General features: G+C 32.5%; 1 protein-coding gene across 2 annotated transcripts in view; it reads left to right on the top strand.

Annotated features, from left to right (window-relative positions):
• Positions 1-23,962, top strand: part of spg (dedicator of cytokinesis spg) — a 255,921-nt gene that overhangs the window by 149,064 nt on the left and 82,895 nt on the right. For both annotated transcript variants that reach the window (XM_072540448.1, XM_072540447.1), the window contains exons 4-6: positions 7,261-7,381; positions 15,376-15,603; positions 18,127-18,342. In XM_072540448.1, the coding sequence (XP_072396549.1) occupies positions 7,261-7,381; positions 15,376-15,603; positions 18,127-18,342 (565 nt within the window). The remainder of the gene's footprint in view (positions 1-7,260; positions 7,382-15,375; positions 15,604-18,126; positions 18,343-23,962) is intronic.

Here is a 23,962-nt window from a genome sequence, read left to right as displayed (position 1 = left end):
TATGTAAATATTCCTTGCTCTCGATTCCTGGGAGACACGTGGGGTGCAGCTACAGGACTTTAAAGCCGGCTGCTATGAAAAAATGTAAAGGTTTTTTAAGTACATCCGTACAACTCTCTCAGGTTGCGCAGCCATGATATTTTTCGTCTCCCTACCCTTCTCTTTCCTTGGACATTTCCTGGCATAGTCAGTTGGAGCAAGGTGTATCTCTCTCCACGTGTAATGTGTATGAGGTATTCCAATTTTCTTTTCTCAATTTTTGTATTCATCCTTCTCAGAATCTCTTTGTTTGTGGCGTGTTCTGTCCACCGTATTTTCAGAATTCTTTGGTATACGCACAACTCGAATTTATCCAGTTTTTTCACTAATGTTACATTCAAAATCCAAGCTTTCATTCCATAAAACAAAGTGGAGAAAACATAGCACTTCGCCAACCTAACATTCTTAGCTCCAACTTTAAATCTCTTGTGCCGAGCACTCTTTTCATTTTGTTAAAAGTTTTCCGGAGGCTTTTCTATCCTGATTTTAATTTCCTGGAAGTAATCATTTGTGGAGTTAATCATTGTTCGTAGATATGCATATTTTATTCAATGTAGTCGTTAAATGTTAAAACCGATGTCAACCGAAAGCTAGGTATGTTTTTAAATTAATTTTTTAAAGAATTTTAAAATCTTTGAATTAAACGTGGGAGAAACATGCATTAGTTTACCGGCATTTTTTGCGCGATTTTAATGAACTTAAACCGAAGGAAGGGTATCACGCAATAGCACGAAATCCGGATCTTCCGTCCATTATCTTGAATTTTATCCATTTCATCGTAGGTCGATGACTCATACGTAGACCGTAGACAGAAATGCATGATTACAAGAATCTCGTGGTACGCTAATATGTGAATTTTTTTTTTATACGTAATTGTCAGATTTAAGACGTGGGTACTTTACTAAATAACATTACATTTTAACATTGTTTTCGAAGAGGCAATATATACCTATTGGTCGGTTATTTGAAAGTTTAGTGTAAAGTAAAAACTGTATTTTTTTTTAATTAGAACGTGATTCAGACCGTTCCAAAACTAAATATTAATATTGTTTTTAGATAAAGATTTTGTTTCGCCATAAAGGTCTGCAGTGTGAATTGTTTTAATTCCAGAAGAATTACTATAAAACTTTAGATTTTTCTTTTTTATGTCTATTTACTTGATCCTGACTTTCTCGAACAACAGCTATAATGTGTTAATATATCCGGGCAATGTATTTTTCTATCAGAAATTATGTAGACGTACTAATTTACCCATATTGACGTAAATTAAAGGCTTTATAGGATAAACAATTTCAATTTCACCATAACTGTGACATGAAATTTTTTGAAATTTTTACAGCTGAATACATGTAGTATTGTCCCTATTATCAAGTGAAATTAAGGTGTTTTGTGCATTTTTAGAAAAGTTATTAATAATTTTCAAAAAAACAACTTTTGAAGCTATTTTCGCAATAACAACAACAAATTAACAAAAATAACTTTACAAACACTCCTTGTAAAGGCTTTTCTAAGCTTTCTTCTCGATCTTTACTATTTAAAACGAAATTTACATTGTTTATATATTGTTTATAAGTAAAAAATGGCGTTCAATAGTTTGCATATTTTCTTTATTACATATTGTTATCACCAAATTTATGAACAGCAGTTGTATCAACGAATGTCACGGAAAAATCCTTAGTTCTCTGGTCTATAATACCATCTGGTATGACGTAAAGACAAACGAAGTAATGCTCTTGCGCCGTCATATCTTCCTCTTAATTACTATCCTTTTATTGTATGTGTGTGTTTTTCTGCGTCTTTCTTTAAGTGCAGTATTCATGATAGACATGACGGGTCCGTCCATTATATGCACACTAAATTTCTTTATTAAGATTAACCTTTCATTTCGATGTTTTATATGTCTCCTGACGACCACATTGCTTTTCTTCTGGAATGAAATAAAAATATTTAGAACAAAACAGTTAATCAGAGGCTTTAACCGGTATCGGATTACTAATCCCCCATCGGGCAACTCCACAAGTGGTAGATAGACGAATGGCAGATATTGTTGATACTGGAAAATGAGACACTGAAACTACTGGGGAAATGTAACAGGGGTAGCTGACCTGCTCATAAGCAACTACTCTTAAAAATAACAAGCTTATGATTCAGATAATAAACGGCAAAGTAGCTTCCACGATAATGGCAATGGCGTTTATACAGCGGTGTAGAAAGCAACGGAGAACTATTAGAAAACTTTATTATCTCTCTATAAGGTTAATAGATGACAAGAATATAAAAAGTATGTTTCAATCTGGAAAGATACATAACACAATTAAGGAAATGCATATCGTTACTCAGAATTAGGTAAATGAGATAGCCTCAACCGGGAATGCGTTACATTGTAACCAAAGAAATAGAGATATACGTCATATACTGAACCTCTATTTCTGACAGAATAATTGTTATAAAAGTTAAACCATAACTAACCTTCCAAGTTAAATATTGTCCAAGTACAGACTGTGAACAAGAAGATATATAGATAGGGCGATTGCACATCGAACCTAACTGGATCATGAAGCATTTTAAGAAAAATTAAGTTCAATATCAATACTACATAACAGTTAACCAGAGGTGTAAAATATTACCAAGTAATAAAAACTTATCTGGGGGCAGGTTTGGCGTGTGGTCATAACCTATTTCGTTAAAATTATGTATAAAACTGAAGAAAACAAACAAACAAAGAACAACAAATTACAACAAGAACAGCAAACTTAAAATTTCTCAATGAAAAAAAAATAAAGATTAAGATTAGTAGCAAACTAGAAAAAGAATTCTACGGAGTAAATGAAGAATATCTGACAGAACAATTGTGGGAAAAGTGGAAAAACACTATCACTAATTGTCTAAAACCTACCAAACAAAAAAGTGGATGATTAATGAAATATTATATCTTATAGAAATATAATGACAGTATCAACATAATAAATTGAGGAATTCAAAAAGTAAACAGTGAAATAATATGTAAAATGTGCAGATCACAAACAGAATGGTTGAGGAATGCAATGGTAATGCGACCAAAAGTACCATTTCAAAAAAAATATTAATGAAACAGCGGTATACCAAAGAGAAGTGGGACTTAAATAAGGTAAAAATGGAGATTTAATATTTGATACTCTAAGAATGAAACAAGAAATTAGAGAAATATTTCCTGATAACCGACGTACGCAACATGAATTAACAAGAGCGTGCTGGGAGCATATTCGCTGATCCCACAACGTACGGCATAGGAAAATAAATACGAACATCCGATTGGTCCTAATTTAAACATCGTCCTGCTTGATTTTTTTGCCAGTTATTATCAACGAAAATTCTTTATACTTTATATATCTTAAATGGGGTGACTTGTATTTGCAGTGTAGCGTTGTCATTACTCCTTTTTTAATAAACTAATGATGTCAAAATCTAACAATTTCCTAATCCTCTTCAGTTTTGGTAACCGAGCGAAATTGATTTTTTTTTGTTCTGAACCATGGAGATTGGTTTCACTTTTTTAGCTACAAAAACATTTATATAGAGTTTCCCGTAAAATCCAGTGATTAAGATACCTATATTTTTAAAAATTTGATATTTTTCGGTATAACAAAATGGCCGAACTAAAAAAAAGTATTGCATATTACACATGATTAGTCTCGAGTTAGCAACTGCTCCGTTTAATAAAAAATATCATATATGGAAAAAATCCAACCCATACTATTGAATTCTACGTAAAAAACTGTATAACTAAAATATTTTAAACAAAAATTTAGCGCCAAATCATAATATCCCCTTACTATATTTATCACCAATCCCAGGGCCATCTTTACTTGCCTATTATGTACGTAGTGGGATTGGCGAATATGCGTGCTGAGACCACCAATTTCAATAGATGTTACACTCGTTTGATTGAAGACGTTATAAAACTTCTTCAAACGAGCTGAATAACAGTATTAACAGATCTTTTTAACGCTATTTATAATACTGGCATTATTCCGGAAGATTGGCTGAAGTCCAGCTTTATTCCTCTTCCAAAAAAAAAAAGATAATTACAGGAACTGTCGATGTTATAGGACTATCAGTCTAATGCATCATGTGCTGAAAGTTTTTCTGAGGGTAATTTGTGACAGAATTCATAAAAAAAAGGAATAAGATATTAATCAGTAGTTGTCAGTTTGGATTTAGAAATGATTTGGGAAACGAGGGAGGCATTATTCAGTTTTCATGTTCTAGTAAAACGGAACCAAGACATAAATGAACATATTTTCCTACGCTTTCTAGATATTGAGAAGGTTTTTGACAAAGTTAGACACAGTAGAATGGTATAACTATAAAAAGCTGCAAATATTGATCATGACGATATATTAATTATTGATATTATTAGAGGATAAAAAGGATTTACTTAAACTATGACGTTTTGAAAGTAGTTAATATAAAAAGAGGAGTCAGATAACATTGCAATTTATCTTCGCTCATTTTTAAGCTGTAGACCCAAAAAAATTCTGAACAAGCAGTACAGGACAACAATAAATAGAACAAAAATCAACAGTGATCCTATTAACAGCCTTTTACGCAAATGATACGGTTATAAGTGGCGATAACTATTTGCAATATCTATTAAATCGATTAGTCAAATAATGCAACAAGAAGTGTGGCTGGAGTTAAATATCGAAAAAACTAAATATACGGTAATATCTTAATTATATTATCTAATACGGATTAAATTGTTGATGTTGGCATACAAGTTAATGGTCAGCCACTCCAAAGAATTACCAATATCACTTACCTGTGCTGCAAAATACATAGCCATTGGAATCCAACTTCAGACAGTCGTCGTCATCTTGTCATATTGCATCCTTTGGGACACTGTATAAACCTGAATCAGAGGAGACTATCGAAATGCTATCGAAAGTATTTTTCGTGCTGATTTACAGAGCAGCATATTACCTTAATTAGAAAACAGTCTGATGTCTTTCTCTTGGTCCTTTCGCCGAGTTATATGAGCTCAGTTCATTTTTTTTAAACTACGATTAGATCTCTTCATATCTTTTTTATTTCTTCTGTTTTACCATTTTTGTGATGAGTCTAGTGTATATAGTTTTATTTATTCTCCAGTATACCCACATCTCAAATGTTCATAGATATTTAATATGACAGATTATCATTGCGAAATAATTTTATAAATTAGTTTTTAGATGGTCGATGATTATGTGCTCCATTGCATATTTAAACATTTTAGAATAAATCACAAGGGATAATAATTGATGGTTTGGTAAACTACTTATAATTCTCTGAAACAACCTGTAGGTATCAGGTAAAACTACTTGATTGAGGTATAGTACCTGCATCCTGCAGGTATTATAAAAGGTTACAAAAATACATTTTACAAGAGACTGCTTGCTCTCTTCTTTTATTGTTGACGAGGAACAAAAATTTTACCGATTAAAGATTTTAAATATTTATTAACATTGGTGTTAAACGAATAAATAGTTATATAGGTCACATATCTGGTGTAACACTATTTTAAGATTTACTATTTGTTTTTAGGCTTAAATACTAATATATTATATATTATGTCGTATACTCGATTTGGAAATGCATGATAATATATATATATATATATATATATATATATATATATATATATATATATATACTCATGGACAAAAATATCGAATATTTTGGAATTTTGTATGCTGCGTTTTAGGTGATCACACATGTGCTCTATTGGATTTAAATCTGGGCTAAACGGTGGCCAGTCCAATCTTCGAATTTGAACCTCGTCAAGAAAATTACTCACTATGGCAGCGGCATGTGGTCGAGCATTATCGTGCATTAACGTGAATCTTTCATATCCAATGTTACCAACATATGACAAAACATGATCTTGCAGGATGTTTTAATCGTAAGAATCACCAGTCATCCGTTCAATCACTTCCACAAGTGCGGTACGTACCTCCCAACTCATACCTTCCCAAAGAATTATGCAATCAATTCCAAAACTAACGGTCTGGGCGAGACTTTAGCTGGCGAATCGTTCTGCAACTCTTCTGTGTCTACTGTAGTTTTGACCATCTGGCTTCCATAATAGAATTCTGGTCTCATCAGTGAAAAGAACGTTTTTCCAGTTGTCGATATTCCACTAAATATGTGTTCTTGCAAATTCCAAACGAGCTTTATGATTTGGAGAAGACGTGGAACTTTGGCGGGGCGTCTGGGCTTTAAGTTTGCTTCTTTTGATCTCCGTCTAACTGTTTGTGAGATCACATTAACTTGTCTAACATTTAATAGCTCATTTCTGAGGTGCATGGAAATCAATAAACGATTTCGTGTAGAATTAAGAACCAAAAAACGGTCATCAATTGCGGTTGTGCGCCTTGGGCGTCCTTGACCAGGCCCTCGTACAAAATTTCCTGTTTCGCGGTACCTTTTTAAAGTATTCGAAACTATAGATTCAGTTGTGCTGAGACGTAGTGCGATACCTTTTTGTGCATATCTGTCCTCGTACGAAATTACTCTATGTGCTACTTGGGCTTCATCGCAGTGTCGAATTGGTGGCATACTTGTTTTAAACTTAGTTAAGTCAAAACAATATTTAATTAAACCTAATAAATCAAACTAAAAATCACCGAATTAGTAGGATTTTTCCTTAACGTGAAGAAGGTTTTTTATGATAAAATGTACGAGTGACACTAACCACTGAATAAACGTCAAAATATTTCAAACCAGTTGAGTACATCAGCCTATTATATGAGTATTATCAGTATTCTAAACTTATTTTGAAATAATAATGATTTCAAAAAAAATTGGAAAATTCCAAAATATTCGATATTTTTGTCCATGAGTGTATATATATGTCCTGAATGCCAACTTAAGATCATCGGTTTTGTGTTTTTATGGTGTCATGATAGCGTTCATAGCAGTATACTGCCAAATAAAAATGAAATTTATAATTTTAAAGTATCTTAAATACACTATCCTTAATCGTCGTGTCTATTATAATAATTATGATAATCCCTATATGATTACACGTAATCTTTATGGGTCTTACTTGTTTCTGTGCTTGATCTCAGTCAAAGCGAATTTTTTGTTTTTAATACATTAAGTTGTATTTGTATGAAAAACGGATAACTTTTTACCGGTTGATAAATATTTAAATCCTAAAAACGCATAAGTTTTATTTAATCATTTTTCTTTTCGTTTCAGAAAATTGGGCCTAGATTTGGTCCCCAGACAAGGTGCAAATATGGTAGAACCCGACTCTATGTCCGTTGTAGAACTGTACCATGTACATGTTGCTAGTGCGGAGAACATTCAAGGTGTCTCTGTAAGTTACATTATTATTAAATTATAATTTAACCAATTTGATTTTGATTTCAATATCGCATCACAAATGTATACTCCATAATTTGTCAGAGACGAAAATACCACTGAACCTCTAAACATCATACGAACAACATACAAAACAAGCTAAATTTTGCTGTGAATGTCAATTTTAAGACCCCAAAAAAGATGAAAAAAAAATTTCCCACTTCTACCTCCGGTCTTCTCCTTAAAACCCCCCTCCTAAGGGGGGGGGGAGACATCTATTTACGAAGAATCTGTATGCCGTAGAAAAAAATGTTTCAAACCTGAAATGTAGCTCAGATTATCAGATTAGTATTTTTAAATTTTTTTAATCGTTTAAAACTGCTTCTTTTCGATTACACAAGTATCTTTTTCAAAACTACACAAATTCAGCTACAAATTTCACCTAATAGCCCAATGAAGTTAGTAAAAAATAATCTTTTGTTCGTCACAACTATAGACGAATTTGACAGTTGAAATGTTTAGTATGAGATATTACAAAAAGACCCTCATCTAGAGATTCACCAGTTTTTTTAGTGCAAAAATTTTTAAATAAATAATCAAAACGTCAAACTCATTATTTTGCTGATAACTTAAAAAGCTTGTCTATTTAGAGATCTGACGCCAACAGACAACTTTTTCAAAAAAAAAAGATACACAAAATGGAACATGCTAAATTAAAATCGGTTAATAAACAAAAAAGTTATTGCAAAATGAACAACAAAATCGCTATTTTTGAATATTGTTAATAAATTTTTTCATCATCATCATATAACGGGGGTCCTACGGCGATTGCCGCTTCCCGCATTTCAGCCTCCATCTTTTCCTATCTTTCCAATCTCCCTCTTCTAAGCCTCTAGATTGCATTGTTTTTGTAATTTCTCTTCTCCAGGAATTTGGTGGTCTTCCCCTTTTCCTTCTTTCTGGCGGAACATACATTAAGGCTTTCTTTGGCCACCGCTCCTCCTCCATTCTCATCACGTGACCATACCATTGTAATTGCCTTCCTTGTATTCTATCTGAAAGAGTATCTCTAATTCCTGCACGGTTTCGTATTTCCTCATTCCTGATTCTTTCCATTCTCGATACTCGACATGACCTTCTAAGATAATCCATTTCCACAACGTCTACTTTATCTCGTTCATTCTTTGTCATCGTCCAACATTCGGCACCATATGTGGTAATTGGTTCTACAATTGCTCTGTATACGCGACGTTTGGTATGCATCTTTATTTTATTAGACCACAGTAATGAATTCAGTATTCGGATGCATTTTTTCCCTTGGGTTATTCGGTTTTGTACATCTATCTTAACTCTGCCATCTGCTGATATGATGCTTCCTAGATATTTATACTGGTTGCAGCCTTTTATGACTGCGTTTTCAAGCCTCAGATCTGTGGTAGTTCCTCCAATTTTTAAATATTCTGTTTTGCTTATGTTTACAGTAAGCCCCCATTTGGCATATTCCTCAAATAATTTTCGATTCATATAATTTATATCTTCCTCATCGGTTGCAACCACCACCTGATCATCTGCAAACAACAATGTATACAGAGTTTCTTGTCCCACTTCGATGCCCATAAATCTACATTTATTTCTCCAATTCCTCAATGCTTCTTGGACGTATATTTTAAAGAGTGTCGGTGACAAACAGCATCCTTGCTTTAGGCCTTTAGTGACTTTAAATTCATTTGAGGTTCTGGTTCCAATTTTTACACAACTAACTGCATTTTCGTACAATTTATGTATCGCTCGGATATACGTCGAATCCAATCCGGACCTTTTGAGGACCTCAAACATTTTCTTTAACGGGACACTATCATATGCTTTCTCAAGGTCTATAAATACCAAATGAGTCTCTCTACTTCTTTCGACACGCTTTTCAATTATTTGTCGTAGGATAAATATATTATCAAGGCAGGATCTCCCGGTACGAAAGCCGCTTTGTTCTTCAATATCTTGTATCTGTCTTTCAACCCTCTTCTTTAATATTCTGCCGTACAACCGGCCCACAGAGCTCGTCACACTAATACCTCTATAATTGGAACAGTCTCTTTTATTCCCTCTCTTATATATGGAGCTTATATAAGATTTATTCCAATCTCTAGGAATTTCCTCGTCTCCACACATACATTTATTGAAAAGGTCTACTATTAATTCTAAAAGTGCAGTCGGCCCATATTTAACCAGCTCTATGGAAATGTCTCCAGGCCCTGCGGCTTTTCCGTTTTTAACCTCTTTTAAGGTTTCCGTCAATTCAGATAATGTTATTATAGGGATTTCCTGTCTTTCGTCTCTGTTGTCTATTAATTCCCTTATCTTTTCCCATCTGTACTCTACTCTATCCTCTTTCAGCAGTTTCGTATAATATTCTTCCCATTCATTTAACTTTATGAGAGAAATGTTGTCTTCATTTTTCTCATTTTTCCTAAACTGTTTTAATGTTTTCCAAGCTTGCGCCACTTTTGTTCCACCCATAAATCTGTCCAGTTCATCACACTTAGCCTCCCAGTTTATATTTTTCGCCTTATCCACGTCTTTTTTAACTTCTCTATTCCATTTAGCGTATATTTCTCTGTCTTGAGGATCTTTGGATTGAAGCCATATATGTGATATGCTTGTTTTTTCTTGAGAACTTTCTCTTCTAGTTCCGTTGACAACCATTCAGGTTTTCCTTTTTTCCGATTTTCAACTTTTCCCAGTGCTTCATTTGCCGCTTCATGAATATATTTTTTAATTACCTCATACAGACTTTCAGGGTCTAAGTCCTTTGTTTCTATATTTTTTATTTTCTGAGCTATTCTAATTTTATATAAGAACTTTGTCGAATCTTGTTTAAAGCTTTCCAGGTTATATTTTATGTTTTCTATGGTTGTTCCTATGTCTGTTACTTCATCATTTTTGTGACTTGATTGTTCTCTCTTAAATGTCACCATTACTTTTGCAATAATCATATGGTGGTCACTTCCACATTCTGGCCCTCTAAACACCTTCACGTCCTTCGTTTTTAGTTTAGAATCTTTACGCTGAATGAAATAGTCAATTATTGATTTTAAATTCCTGGTAGGCTGCGTCCAGGTAAATTTGTGTATATTCTTATGGGGGAAGAAACCATTTAATATTTTCAAAGAATGTGCCTCGCAAAAATCTATTAATCTTTGACCATTGTCGTTCAGAATGTCTTCTCCATATCTCCCTATTATTTCACTGTTGGAGCTCTTTCCGGTTCTTGCATTAAGATCACCTAAGATCCAAATTTCTTTCTTCTTATTAATTGTGGCTAGAACAGTTGTTAACTTGTTAAAGTACTCTTCCTTGCTGTCAACCCTTGAGTCATCCGTCGGTGCATATGTTCCAATTACCACTATTTCATGGCCATTTTTCTTAATTTCCATGAGGATAATTCTTTCATCTATTTCTTGCCATGATTTAATACATTTTTTCAGTTTCTGATGTATTGCTATAGACACTCCCCTTTTAGCTCGTTCGCTCTTTTCTACGCCACTATAGAAATGCAGGTATTCGTTTATCTTTTCATTTCCTCTTCCTTTTTTCTTTACTTCAGTTAATACACAGATGTCTAGTTTCATTTTACTCGGTTCAAGGAAGATCAGAATAATAAATTTTTTATTTATTACATTTGTTGAAATATACCTGAAGTGTAATGTAACTGAACTTGAAGGTCTTATTGTGTTTGAATTGTGTGCAAAAGATGTGCCGGATTGGTTAAATAGTTTTTGCGAAATTTAATTTGTTTATAAGATTTTTTGAAAAAAGAGCTAATTTCTATAGCTGCTGCAGATGATTTGACTGAATGTATCCGAATAATCCGGAACTTATTTTCTTTGTTAAGGGCTATACTATTAACCTATGGAAAAAAGTTTAAAACAATTACATTTATGTACACAAAATGATTTAACAATAAATAGAACTTTTTAAACTTATTAACATTTACAATAATTTAATAGAATTTAGTTCAGATTGAATGAGAAAATATTCCGAAAACTTTTTAAAACAGAAAAAAGGTTCTATGACCCTCTATGAGCCAAGATATCCTCTTTTAATCACTTTTACGTTAATTAACAACATTAGGAGGAACAGGAGTGTTATAAACAAAGACTATTTTGCGTTCCGACTAGAGCAAAAGGAGTCAGCGTACTCGACTGAAGTTGAAAAGTTGTTTGCAATTAAAAAATATGTTTAAGATGCAATGATGTTCTAATTGAAAAAACAAATTTTTCTCAAATTCCGATACCCAAACATCATTTTCATTTATTACAAATGTGATAACTCCTTAATTATTAATTTTACGATTTCATAAAAATATCTGCATGGTCTAAAACCTAAAATGCAGTCATCACATATCACATTTTATTAATTTTGTACGAGGTATGTCAAAAAATATGAATTTCGCTCAAGAGTAAAGTACCTACCTTTATTTTTCACAATATTGCAAATTGTTGTTATGAAAAGTTTTTCAGAATTAAAACCTATGTTTCAATATGTAATTATATTCTTCTAATTACTTCTATTATCTTATTAATCAAAAATCTTACAAAACAACTCAAATTTCGCAAAAACTATTTACCAGATCTGGCCCATCTTTTGTACACAGTTCAAACACAGTAAGACCATCAAGTTCAGTTACATTTAAACAAATTTTAATAAATAATAAAAAAATTATTAACAAGTTTCAAATTCAGCGATTTTGTTATTCATTTTACAATAACTTTTTTGTTTATTAACCGATTTTAATTTAGCATATCTCATTTTGTGTATCTTTTTTTCTGAAAAAGTTGTCGTTAAATATCTAAATAAACAAGTTTTTAAGTTATGAGCAAAACAATTGGCCTGTAATCGCCTTAACGCCGGACGGGCCTGGTTCGATCCCGGCACATACACCAGAAATTTTATAATTTCTAATTTATCTGAGCCGCTACCATGCTTCGAAGGGCACATAAAGTCGTCGGTTCGGGCTACGTAAGTAGTCGTTAACACTTAAGACCTGAGCCAGACAGCCAGAATGTTACACGAATATAAGTACAATAAGCCAATTGGATGCAGTACGATAGATTATAACAACAAACGACTTCCAAAAAAAAAGTATTTTCAAACTTTCTAGAATTTTTTGTTGCTATGATAATAGTTTTCTTTCCTTTTTTCTTTACGTAATGTTAATCTTGTTCTAAATGTCTGTCTGCATGGTTTCTTTTGTAGAATTTTCCGCTTTTGTGTTTCAGGATGTGTTCTACTTTTTTTTCGGAACCTTTCTCTTCTTTCTTGTCCATGTTTTATTTACTTTTATTTTCTTCTGGTTATAAATCTTTACATTATTAGTATTTATTTGAACTGTGATATTCTATATTTCTCATCAGACTACTCCATTTCTTCGTTCCTGATTTTCTCATCAGTTTTTTTATGATCAACTTAAGCTGTCCCCATTCGTCCTCTGAATTCTGTTCTTCCCTGTTATATTTGGAAATCGTGTTGGTGTTATTGTTTCTTTGTGTGGTTTTTAAGTTTTGCCCAATTTTTCTACGTCATTTTTTATGTTGTATATTTATTGCCACTGTCATGATTTTCTCTCATAGTTTTGCTCCTATGGAATAGTGATTTGTGCCAGAAACAACTCCACAATACTCTTATAATAAGTATATCTATTGCCCATTCATTTTGTGGATGGATTTTCCCTGAAAGTTAGTGCTGACAACCACATACTTAATTGTTACTGTGAATTGTTGTAGTCTGAAGCTCATTTTGAGTTGTATCATTACGTAAAGTGTGTTTTCCAAAAGCCTTCTTTGTCCAGCTTAGCATCAATATCACCTTTTATTATAACAACATCTTGTCTTTGAATTTTATCACACATTTCCTTTGACTATTCAGAGAATCTTTCTACTTCTTCTTTCTCGACCGCTTCCCTTAGTATATACATATATCATACATTTACAATTGCTTCTTGTTTATCCTGTTTGCTTTAGTTTAATGAATAATAGAGTGAGCATTTATTTTTATGTAGCAATTAAGTTTTTTCAGAGGGGTGTTATGAGCCATTTGTTCAACCTCAAGACTTGGATGACTGGAGACTTTTCTGTAGTGGTTGTATAGCCATATATTAGCCAAGATTATCCAGATTAAACACGATGGAGACTCATCTTCACACATGCCATCACGTGTAAAATTTACTGGTATCATCTGCCTGTGTAGACTGGGGCATTACTTGGAATTCATCAACAGCATCTATTAGGCAATCACTAAGACTCACTCTCTAGCCCATTCATTATCTTCCTTTCTTATTCGGGCTTGGAACCAGTAATGGCTGAGTTAAGAAGAAACATTAGTAACATTTAAAAACCAATTGTATACTTCAATTTGAACAGACAGTGATTTTTTCCTACCACAACAAAGGATTCCTGTACTTTTCTTATGTAAAAGTGGTTGTAGTTAAATTTGCTGAATGTTTGCAGAGATGTAGCTTTGGTCATGCTGATCAAAAGTTATAATTCCGCCAAGACTCATAAATCAATTGTTACTGAGTTACAGAGGTTCAAAATGTTGGCTTTTAGTCCTTTGAATAATACATATTTGTAAAATATACCGTGTTTTAGTAAATACGTGCAACTAACTCCCTGGAGTGATTCTGCATGAAAAATAATGCAAATTTACTATCTAAACGTATGCCCGCAAATGCTACTTTTCCGAGATTCGGAGTGTTAAAATTTTTCTTAAAAGATAACGATTATTTATTGCTCAGAAACTGGTTGAGATATGCAAATGAGTGAGTTTTAAGAGTTGGTTATTGATGATAATATCTCAATTTTTTTAAAGAAAAAAATGATACGTCACTGATATTCTTCAAATTAACCACTAATAACAGAAAGTACCACTAATATAATTTCAAATAGGCTAGCTACAAAAAATGTTTAAAATTACCTCCCTGAAACGTGACACCAGTTGCAACTCTTAGCCTCATAGCAAATGAGGCAGTGCAAATATGCCTGGTGTTTTCTTAATTCCTTATGTAATGATGTTTCAGTTAAATTGGCTAAACACTTTACAGAGAGGTAGTTTTAGTTATGCTGATAAAAAGTTCTTAGTGCCCAAGACTCAGAAATCAATTGATTCTGAATAAGCGAGCTTCAAAATATCAGTTTTTAGTCCATTTTTCATGAATTTGGAAACGTACCATCGCACACATTCAATAACGGCATCTGAATCACAATAAACACGAATATGGTATGGAAATGACATTTATTAATGTTTCCCTGTCAAAAACAGAGTTGGATGTCCTGGTATCTACGTTTCTAAATGTCTAGACATGTCTACGAGGACATGTCTCGTAGACATACCGTCTCAGGACTTGCAACTTAATGTAGAGTCATATGTCGCCATGTTACCAATCCAACGGTAACTTTACCATCTTAATTATGGTAAATCCTAATTATGGTAAACTAAATTTCAATTAGTAATTTTTAAAGGGTTTTTACCCCCATATTTAGTGGCTACATTCATGTATTAACCTGACACTGATGATGGAATATTTATTCCGAAAACGTCTTGTCTATTTAACATAGCCCGACTGGGTTTTTATATACCTTTTTATAAAGGATTTTATTAAAAATTTTTAATTACATCTTAGTTACATGTATTTACGAAAACTCTGTATATTTTACAAATATGTATTATTCAAAGGACTAAAAACCGACACTTTGAACCTCTTAACTCAGAAGCAATTGATTTCTGAGTCTTGGCGCAATTAAAACTTTTGATTAGCATGACCAAAGCCACATCTCTGCAAAGATTCAGCCAATTTAACTAAAACCACTTTTACATAATAAAAGTGTGCCGCGATCCTTTCTTACCTTTTAAACTCAAAAAATAGTTTATTTACACGCATGTGAAAAGTTTCTATTTAGTATTTATTTATTTACTTATTACTGGTTTTATATTTATAAAGTTTATTTGGATTTTCAGGCCCGAGGGACAATCAAAAGGAAAGAACAGAAGAAAACTCTGACGCACCATTTGTACTTTTGCATGAGAGACTTTGGTCACCACATTGGTGAAGATACAGAAATATATTTTTCATTGTACGATGCTTCTAAACAAAAGTATATTACAGAACGGTTCCTAGTCAAAATTTCCAAAGATGGTTTTTCAAACTATGTTGAAAAACTGCACAGCAATTGCACTATTTTTGCGGTAGGTTTAAATAGTATTTAACTTTTCTATTATATTTTAAATATTTGTGTTATTTTCTTTCTATGGAAATTTTCTCGTTTGTGATTGATACTGTATAAGAGTGAACAACTCTTATACCTAAAGACTGTTTATAGATCTCTACAGTATCTACCACAATTTAATTAGACTCGGTTTAAAATTGTGGATGGCTAAACCAGTGACGAAGAATTTCAAAATAATTTGAAATTTTTTTGTCTCTAATTTTTCAGTAATTTTAATAAACCAATAATGTGGGTAGCGGCATAATTTGTTTGGGTATAAAATATTATCGTTAAAATTGACAGTATAAAATTCATAGCTTGACAAATAATTTGATAAATAATCTAATAAGATTAATAACAATAATAATCAACATTCTATAATAAACAAGTAATAAAATATATCACTTTGTTTAAGTATATTAACTGAATTTTAACAATACATTTTTTTTATTTGTGTTAAAATACAATCTGTTACATACAAAAAAGTAACATTAAGCATTTTGGTTGAACGAACATATGTAAGCAAAAGTTTTAGTCCAATGACTATTAACTCCTATTGAGTTTATAATTAATAACTAAACCTAATTCTAGGCAAATATTTTCTAATATGTTGGGGTGTTTTTCCAGTCGTTTAAAATATTTATCACTGCTTTTAACGATCATTTGCTTCACTGTTTCGACCTTCAAGTCAAATGTCTGCATTTGGAATGAACCAAGGCGCATTAGTGATGGCTGCAGTTCCCCACAGTTCAATCCCGTGTGTCCAGATGGGCCGGATGATTGCATTATACAGTAATATTTTGTTATCCATCTTCATCCACATGTGTGTCCTCCATGTTAGCCTCTTGTCAAGGTGTAATCCAACATATATAACAGTATCAGTTTTGCGAATGTTCTTGGTATGCATTAGAATATTTGGTGTTTCTTTGTAACATTTAGTAAATACCACGTTAACTGATTTTGCTTCGTTGATCTTTATCTTCCATTTCTTAGCTCATATTTCAATTAAATATATGGCTTTTTGTAATATTTCAGCTGCTTGTATGGGATCTGGGTTTTTGACCAGAATTGCAGAGTCATCTGCGAATGTTTGGATTGTGGATTCTTCTCCAGTTGGGAAATCAGCTGTAAAGATTGTGTAGAGAATTGGTCCCAAGACACTGCCATGCGGGATCCATGTTGTGGATGTTAGACACACTTTCTTCGTATCTTGCATCAAATACTTTCTTCGAGGTATGCTTTTAGTATCGTGTATATCAGCTGAGATATTGCTTTTTTCAGTTTGAATAGTAATCCTGGATGCCAAACCTTGTCAGATGTTTGACTAACATTGCAAAAACTCTTTTCCTGGAAGACTGATTGTATCTTTTCCACCATCCTATGCAATTGTTATCAGATCATGTCCAGTCGATTTTTTTTATTGAGGTTTTTTATTAGACTTTTTACTTCGTTAACAAAGTGAACGAGTTTGATGCCATTTTTTTACGAGGTTTTCGTTTTTCTAACATTTTTGTTCATGGAGCTTTGAGTATTTGTTTTGTTAACGTTTAATTGCTATTTTTATTTCTTGTGGTTGTTTTAGTGGGATTTTTAGGTCTATTTTTTCTTGTAGGATTTTTTATGAACATATTCCAGTCTATTGTTTTATTCGTTAGTCTTAGAGGTGGATATTTTTATGATCATTCTGGCTGCAATGATTGGTGAATGATCTGACGATAGGTCTTTTTTGGTATTCCTTTATAGATAAAAAAAGTCAAGTAGATCGGGTAGTCTATTTCGATCGGTTGACCAGTAAGTTGGTTTGAAAGATATTTTAGTTACCTACTCTACCTCTTCCGGGGGGGGGGGGAGAGAGGAGGGGAGAGGGGGGAGAAGGGGGGGGGGGGTGAAGAAGGAGATAATCTTGAACCCCAGAACTTGTTTTTTGAATTGTAGTCGCCACCCACAAGAACCTGGGTCCTAATGATCTAAAAAGTGTTTCAAATTCATTCATGTTAAGATGATAATTTGGCGGACAATAAACTGCTAAATTGAAAAAAAAAATACAAGAATATGCGATTTTTATTTGTTATTACATATAATATCTTGGTTCACACACTGCTATTTGTCTTCCGAAAACTTTTGTGGTATCTAATGATTGAGCAAATTAAAAGTCGACAAAAAGGAATCAAATTCATTTTTTTTTGTTTAAAATTTTTATAAATTTTATATTATTAAAATTAATATTGCATTATAAACAGTGTGTACTCTTATGAGGACCACTTTATGTACTCGACAGATATAAATCCAGTAATAGTCTAATATTAAACTAAAGCCAAAAACCTGTATTATGAAAATTTAGAAATAAAGGTATCGTTTTAAATACTCTGCTAGTAAAATTATTGAACAATGCTGATGACTTGTTTATTTTCCTTAAATGCTATTATGTAAATTGATTACCTTAATTTATTAGTAATACTTGAAAAGAAATAATTATTATATAATAATTCGTTTTCTGTTTTAGGATTTGGGCAGTGCAGAATTAAACAAAGATATTTATATAGTTGCTCATATAATGAGGATAGGAAGAATGTTATATTCTGATAGTTCGAAAAAGACTGATAAACTGGCAGCTCAACAACAAATATTTAAAAGGCCGCATGGGGTAGCTGTGCAAAACTTAGGAGATTCTTTAACTAGTAAAGAAAGTGATACAGAAGAAAAGGAATTTAATATGAAGGTAATATGTTAGAAGATTATGTTAACCATGTATTAGTGTTAGAAATATATTGTCGTTGACTTTAGTCCTGCATCCAATTTGGTACTTGATATTTTTATTGTTTCTAATAAACAAACTACTGGTGCAAGTGAGCAAACCAGGAGGTTCTTCTTCTGGGATCTCTGCTGTTGTACCAGGCTACAGAATAAACATGAGACTAGGCATTTCTTACGTTGTAAGCTTATATCCTTCATCTTCTTCCAGTGTCATTTCCTCATTGGATGAAAAACGATTAGAAAGAGTAAGATCGAGAGGAGTAGAAATCGAAACGTCAATAAACAATTATGAAATGTAATTTTCATTACAATATATTGTGTCTTTTTTTTTTATTTAGCTTTACGTCTCTCGACAGCGTAGGTCACTGACACAGGTACAATTTTATTACATTACATTACAAGAATATACAGTAACATTACAATTAATAAAGAAATACATTAAATATTGGTACAATAATTAATTATCAAATTCTAAACTACGTTTCTTCTTCTAAATATCCTGGTAAAGCTTGGTTTCATAGAGGAAATTAGTAAGGTTTTGAAATTGATCTGGCGAACTGAGAATATTTTGTAGGTTTTGACTCAAAAGATTATTTTTTCTTTCGTTGTTAAAGTGGGGACAGTCTACAAGAATATGTTTAACAGATAGAATATTACCACAGTGTGTGCATGTAGGTGGATCTTGGAAAGTCATTAAATGTTTATGAGTTAGTCTTGTATGGCCGATTCTAAGTCGGCGAATTAAGATTTTGTTTTTTCGTGTCATGGAAGGAAACTCAAGCTTTTTAACGCTGGGATGGATGCCACGAAGCTTGGAAGGGATTTTATTCCAGTGATCTTGCCAAGACATTTGGATAATATTTTTAAAATGCGACTGTAAATCTGTATGAAGTTGTATGTTTTCAGTCTCCATATTAGAAGACGAGGCTTGTTTTGCAAAGAGGTCGGCTAGTTCGTTACCTGGGATTCCTACATGAGAAGGAATGCAGATCATGGTTATGGATACTCCCATTGAGATTAAACTATCGAAAGAGTTTTGAATAGCTTGAACCAAAGGATGTACCGTGTACATACTTTTGAGAGAATAGATAGACGCTAAAGAGTCTGTACATATTGCTACTTTTTTATAGTTTGGAGATAATAAGTTTGTAGCTTGGAGAATAGAGAATAGTTCAGCAGTATGTATGCAGCAGAAGAGCAGAAGATTACAAGATGTGATTAAATCGGTGTTTGAAGTTACAGCACATCCAACAGCTGTAGAACTCTTAGAAGCATATGTGTATAAAATTTGGTCAAAACTGTTGTTAGCAATTAATTCTTTAAAGGTTTGCCTTAGAAATTGTGGATTTGTCTGATGCTTATCATTAGACTTCGGCAAATATGCAAATAAAAATGTAGAAAATATGCGCATAAATATGCACGTGTTTACCCGAAAATATGCAAATATTTTACAAAATATGCATACAAATAAATAAAAAAATCGTAAAATAGTAACAATTTTATTTAAAAAAAAGTGTAATAAAAACTAAATATTTCCTACTATTCATTAAGATTTACATTTATTTTAAGTAACTACATCATTTTTAAGTATGAATAAACTTATTTAGAATTATGGTAACAATAAATGACCAAGTGGTGTTCAAAATTTTCTAACAAAAACTTGTGGCTTCTGTCTGAGTACATATATTTATATATGGAAAAACTTCGTTCAACATCAACTGATGTAACGGGAGCATTTTTCAAACTAACCAAAACATTTGGTTCTAAATTAATTGTTTCCGAAATATTTCCAGCTAGAACACTGACTACTTCAGAAAGAATATGGTAACCTTTATTTTTTTCCATAGTAACTTCAAATTTTTTTAAAATATCTTTTCCAATATTACCTCTAACGTTCCGACAACATGACGCAAATTCTTTTATTAATGCTGTACTTTCGAACAATGACAGTTTTGGTGATTCTAACTGAGTAATTGTGTTTTGAACAAAACTAAAATTTGATTTTATAAATGAAAGTTCTTGTTGAAGCTGAAAAGTCTGAAAAGTTTGTTTAGAATCCAAAAGAGATTGGGAACTTTCATCTGTTAACGTATCAATTATGTTCTTTATTTTAACAAAATGATCTGCATAAAAATTAGCTGCTTCTAACCATGTTCCCCATCGCGTTAAAATAGGTTATGGTGGAAGAGGAATGTTAGGTAGCATTTCTTTATAAAGTTGAATTCTTATAGGAGATTTAAGAAATACTTTTTTGACACTGGATATCATGGTATTTACAAGAGGAAACTTTTTTCGTATTTCCTCTGCAACTCTGTTTAATCCATGCGCTACACAAGTAACATGTATTAAATCTGGGAAAAATATTTTTAAATTTTGTCCTGCTTTCACCATATAAGGAGCAGCATCCGATAAAATAAGCAGTAATTTATTAGAAGGAATAGTTGTCGGAAGAAAAAAAGTTGCTAATGTTTCTTGTATAAAACGCGAAATTGTTAAAGCATTTGTTTTCTCAAGTTGCTGGCATGAAATAAGATGAGATTTTGGTAAGGTATCTTCTTTAAGAACACCAATCAATAAATGAGCAATATACTTTCCTGAGGAATCAGTGGTTTCGTCTTCAGATATGTAAAAATAATTATCTGCAATTTCTTCCTTAATATTAATTAACACCGACGAGTATAGCCCGTTCACATTATTTCTTCTTAGAGACCGATCACTTGGAACATTAAGTTTGCAATATTTTTTTAGAAACGAACCAAAATTTACATTTGCTAATTTTGAAAGCGGTATGTTTGCAGACACTAATGCGCGACACAAGTCTTCATTAAAAGTTTCTTGCTCATCTAATTTTTTTGAAGTAGATTGGAAACATTTAGCCATTGAAGTTTGATGTTTTCCTCCTATTTTTCCTTTTTTTGCAATGTGTGATTTACAATAAAAATAATTGTGATTTAGAATAGCTGACTTCAAAAAAAAAAGTAAAGGTGAAAATTTTTTCTAAATACACACCATTGTATTGTACCATGGACAATTTTTTCTCACTAAAGGAAGCTATTTTTCATTTAAAAACAACCTACGAGTACTAAATTTCAAGTAAATACGTTTATTGGTTTTAAAGTTATTGTTGTTATTAACTAAAAGAATTTAATTTTTTTTAATTTTAACACCCTGTATCTCGAAAAGTAAATAAGTTTGACCCCTCATTAACTATATCGTTTTGTTCAATTTTTCGAGAAGTATCTACAGTCAAACGTTGTAAGTGTCATTTGGAAACACCCTGTATGTATGAAATATTAGATATTTAATAGAAAATATTAGATACTTACAATTTTGCCACAGACTGAACAGTAGATTTTTCCCATATCCATAGACAGCTCTTTATAAGGTTTAATCCAAGTTGAAGCACTGGTTGTTTTAGGCATTATAAAATCACAATCTTCCTTTTTGTTACGCACAACGAGTGTTTACGCTTTGAATATCAAAACAAAAATGATTTACAAATCTGAGCATCAAATTAGAAATGTTTAGGTACCTAATTCAATAAACTAGGAGATTTTGGAAAATCCCTAAATTAGGAACAAAACTATTAGCCGTTTACCTGCTGTTAAGATACAATAAATTGTAGATAGATTTGGGGATTAGATCATAAAATGCAAATGAGCGAACCCTTAGCGATTATCCAATAACTGAATGCCTCAGTGACCGAGACTTTCTAAGAATGTTGAGGGCTACTTAAATTGATCTTCTTTGAAATTGTAAATGTTTTGTACCTGTAGAGATTACGTACTTAGATCATTTCTTGATTAAAATGACTACAAAATTTTATACAAGAATTGAAATAAATTGGTATGTTTAAAAATTTTCAAATACAGTATAAAAATCTGAACTTTTATGCACTTTATGCAAACTTTTATACAAATATGCCAAAATATGAAATATTTGCATAAAATATGCACAATATGCAAAATATGCAATATGCATATTTGCCGAAGTCTACTTATCATAATTAGTTAACGAGAGATTAAAATCGGCTATCGATTTATTCCAGGGAGGTTTAGGTGATATTAATATTGGAGTTGTGACTGAAAGATCGATATTATTCAGATGTGGTGAGAGATACTGTGGCATAGACTGAAGTTTAATAGGAGAAGGAGAGTTTAAAAGTTCATTACTTAATAATTTATAAGCTGGGTTTTCGGTATTAGCTGAGATTCGAGACGAATATTTTAAAAGGAGTTGCCGGCGACGTAGCCAGAGGGGAAGTTCATTAGCTTCTCTGTATAAACTCTCTGCAGGGCTCGACCTAAAGGCTCCAAGGCACATTCGGAGTGTAGTGTTGTGTACAGAAGTGTTTTAAATCTGATGGGCTAGCTGACATATAAATGAAACTGCAGTAGTCTATTTTAGAACGAATAAGACATCTATAAATCTGAAGCAATGAGTCTTCGTCTGCACCCCAATGATGATTGGACAGAGTTTGTTTTTTTGATTCATTTTTTGTTATTTATTTTATTTTCGACCTACCAATATCTGATGAGTGGAATACTTTAACTATATAAAGAAGGTGGTCATGATACCAGAATGGCATTACAGAAGCTTATAAAAGAAATATGGACATAGAAATCCCTCCCCAAATATTGGAATATTGGAATACTTTGCACGCTATACAAAAAAGGAGATATCTTTGAATCCTCTAATCACAGAGGAATTACGCTTGTAAATGCAGCGTATAAAATATTTTCCACAGCACTGTCACCATATGGCACCATATGCAGAACGGATAGTAGGAAAATACCAGGCTGGTTTTAGAGGTGGTAAATCGACAATTCATCAGATAGCAACCCTGAAACAAATTTTGGAAAAAACACTGGAATATGGCATTGATACTCATCACATATTTATAGACTACAAAGCAGCTTATGACTCTGAATAAAAGAGAAATGTTCAAAGCAATGAAAGAGCTAGGAATGCCAAATCAGTTGGTAAATTTAACAAAACTAACTCTTGAAAAAGTTAAATGTAGAGTACGAATTCAGGGGGAACTGTCTGAACCTTTTAAAACAAATAACGGGCTGCGCCAAAGAGACTCTCTCCCTGAACATACTGTTCAATCTGGATCTGGAAAAAGTAATACGTATGTCACAAATCACAACTACTGGTTCAATATATAATAAATCAGTGCACCTGGCCTATGCTGATGATATCAATATTGTTGGGAGAATGGAAAACGCTGTACGAAAGGCGTATGTAGCATTAAAAGAATCAGCTACAAAAATGGGTTTAATAAACACCAGCAAAACCAAGTATATGGAAATAAGCACGCAACCACAAATCCTACGACCACTTTTTATAGAAAACGACGATATCGAAGCAGTGAACGAATTTGTCTACCTGGGAGCGCTCCTTAACATTGAAAATAATACTACCGCAGAGATAAACCGCAGAATTTGCACGGCCAACAGATGCTATTTTGGGCTCAATCTCCTCCTTAAATCTACAATTATATCGAGAAATACAAAAATAAAACTCTGCAAAACAATAATACGCCCAATCCCAACATATGGTTCAGATACCTGGACTTTAAC

The sequence above is a fragment of the Diabrotica undecimpunctata genome, chromosome 8 (assembly GCF_040954645.1).
Source record: "Diabrotica undecimpunctata isolate CICGRU chromosome 8, icDiaUnde3, whole genome shotgun sequence".
Classification (NCBI taxonomy): Eukaryota; Metazoa; Arthropoda; class Insecta; order Coleoptera; family Chrysomelidae; genus Diabrotica; species Diabrotica undecimpunctata.
The sequence above is the reverse complement of the archived record's forward strand: the minus strand, read 5'-3'. Positions and strand labels throughout refer to the sequence as shown.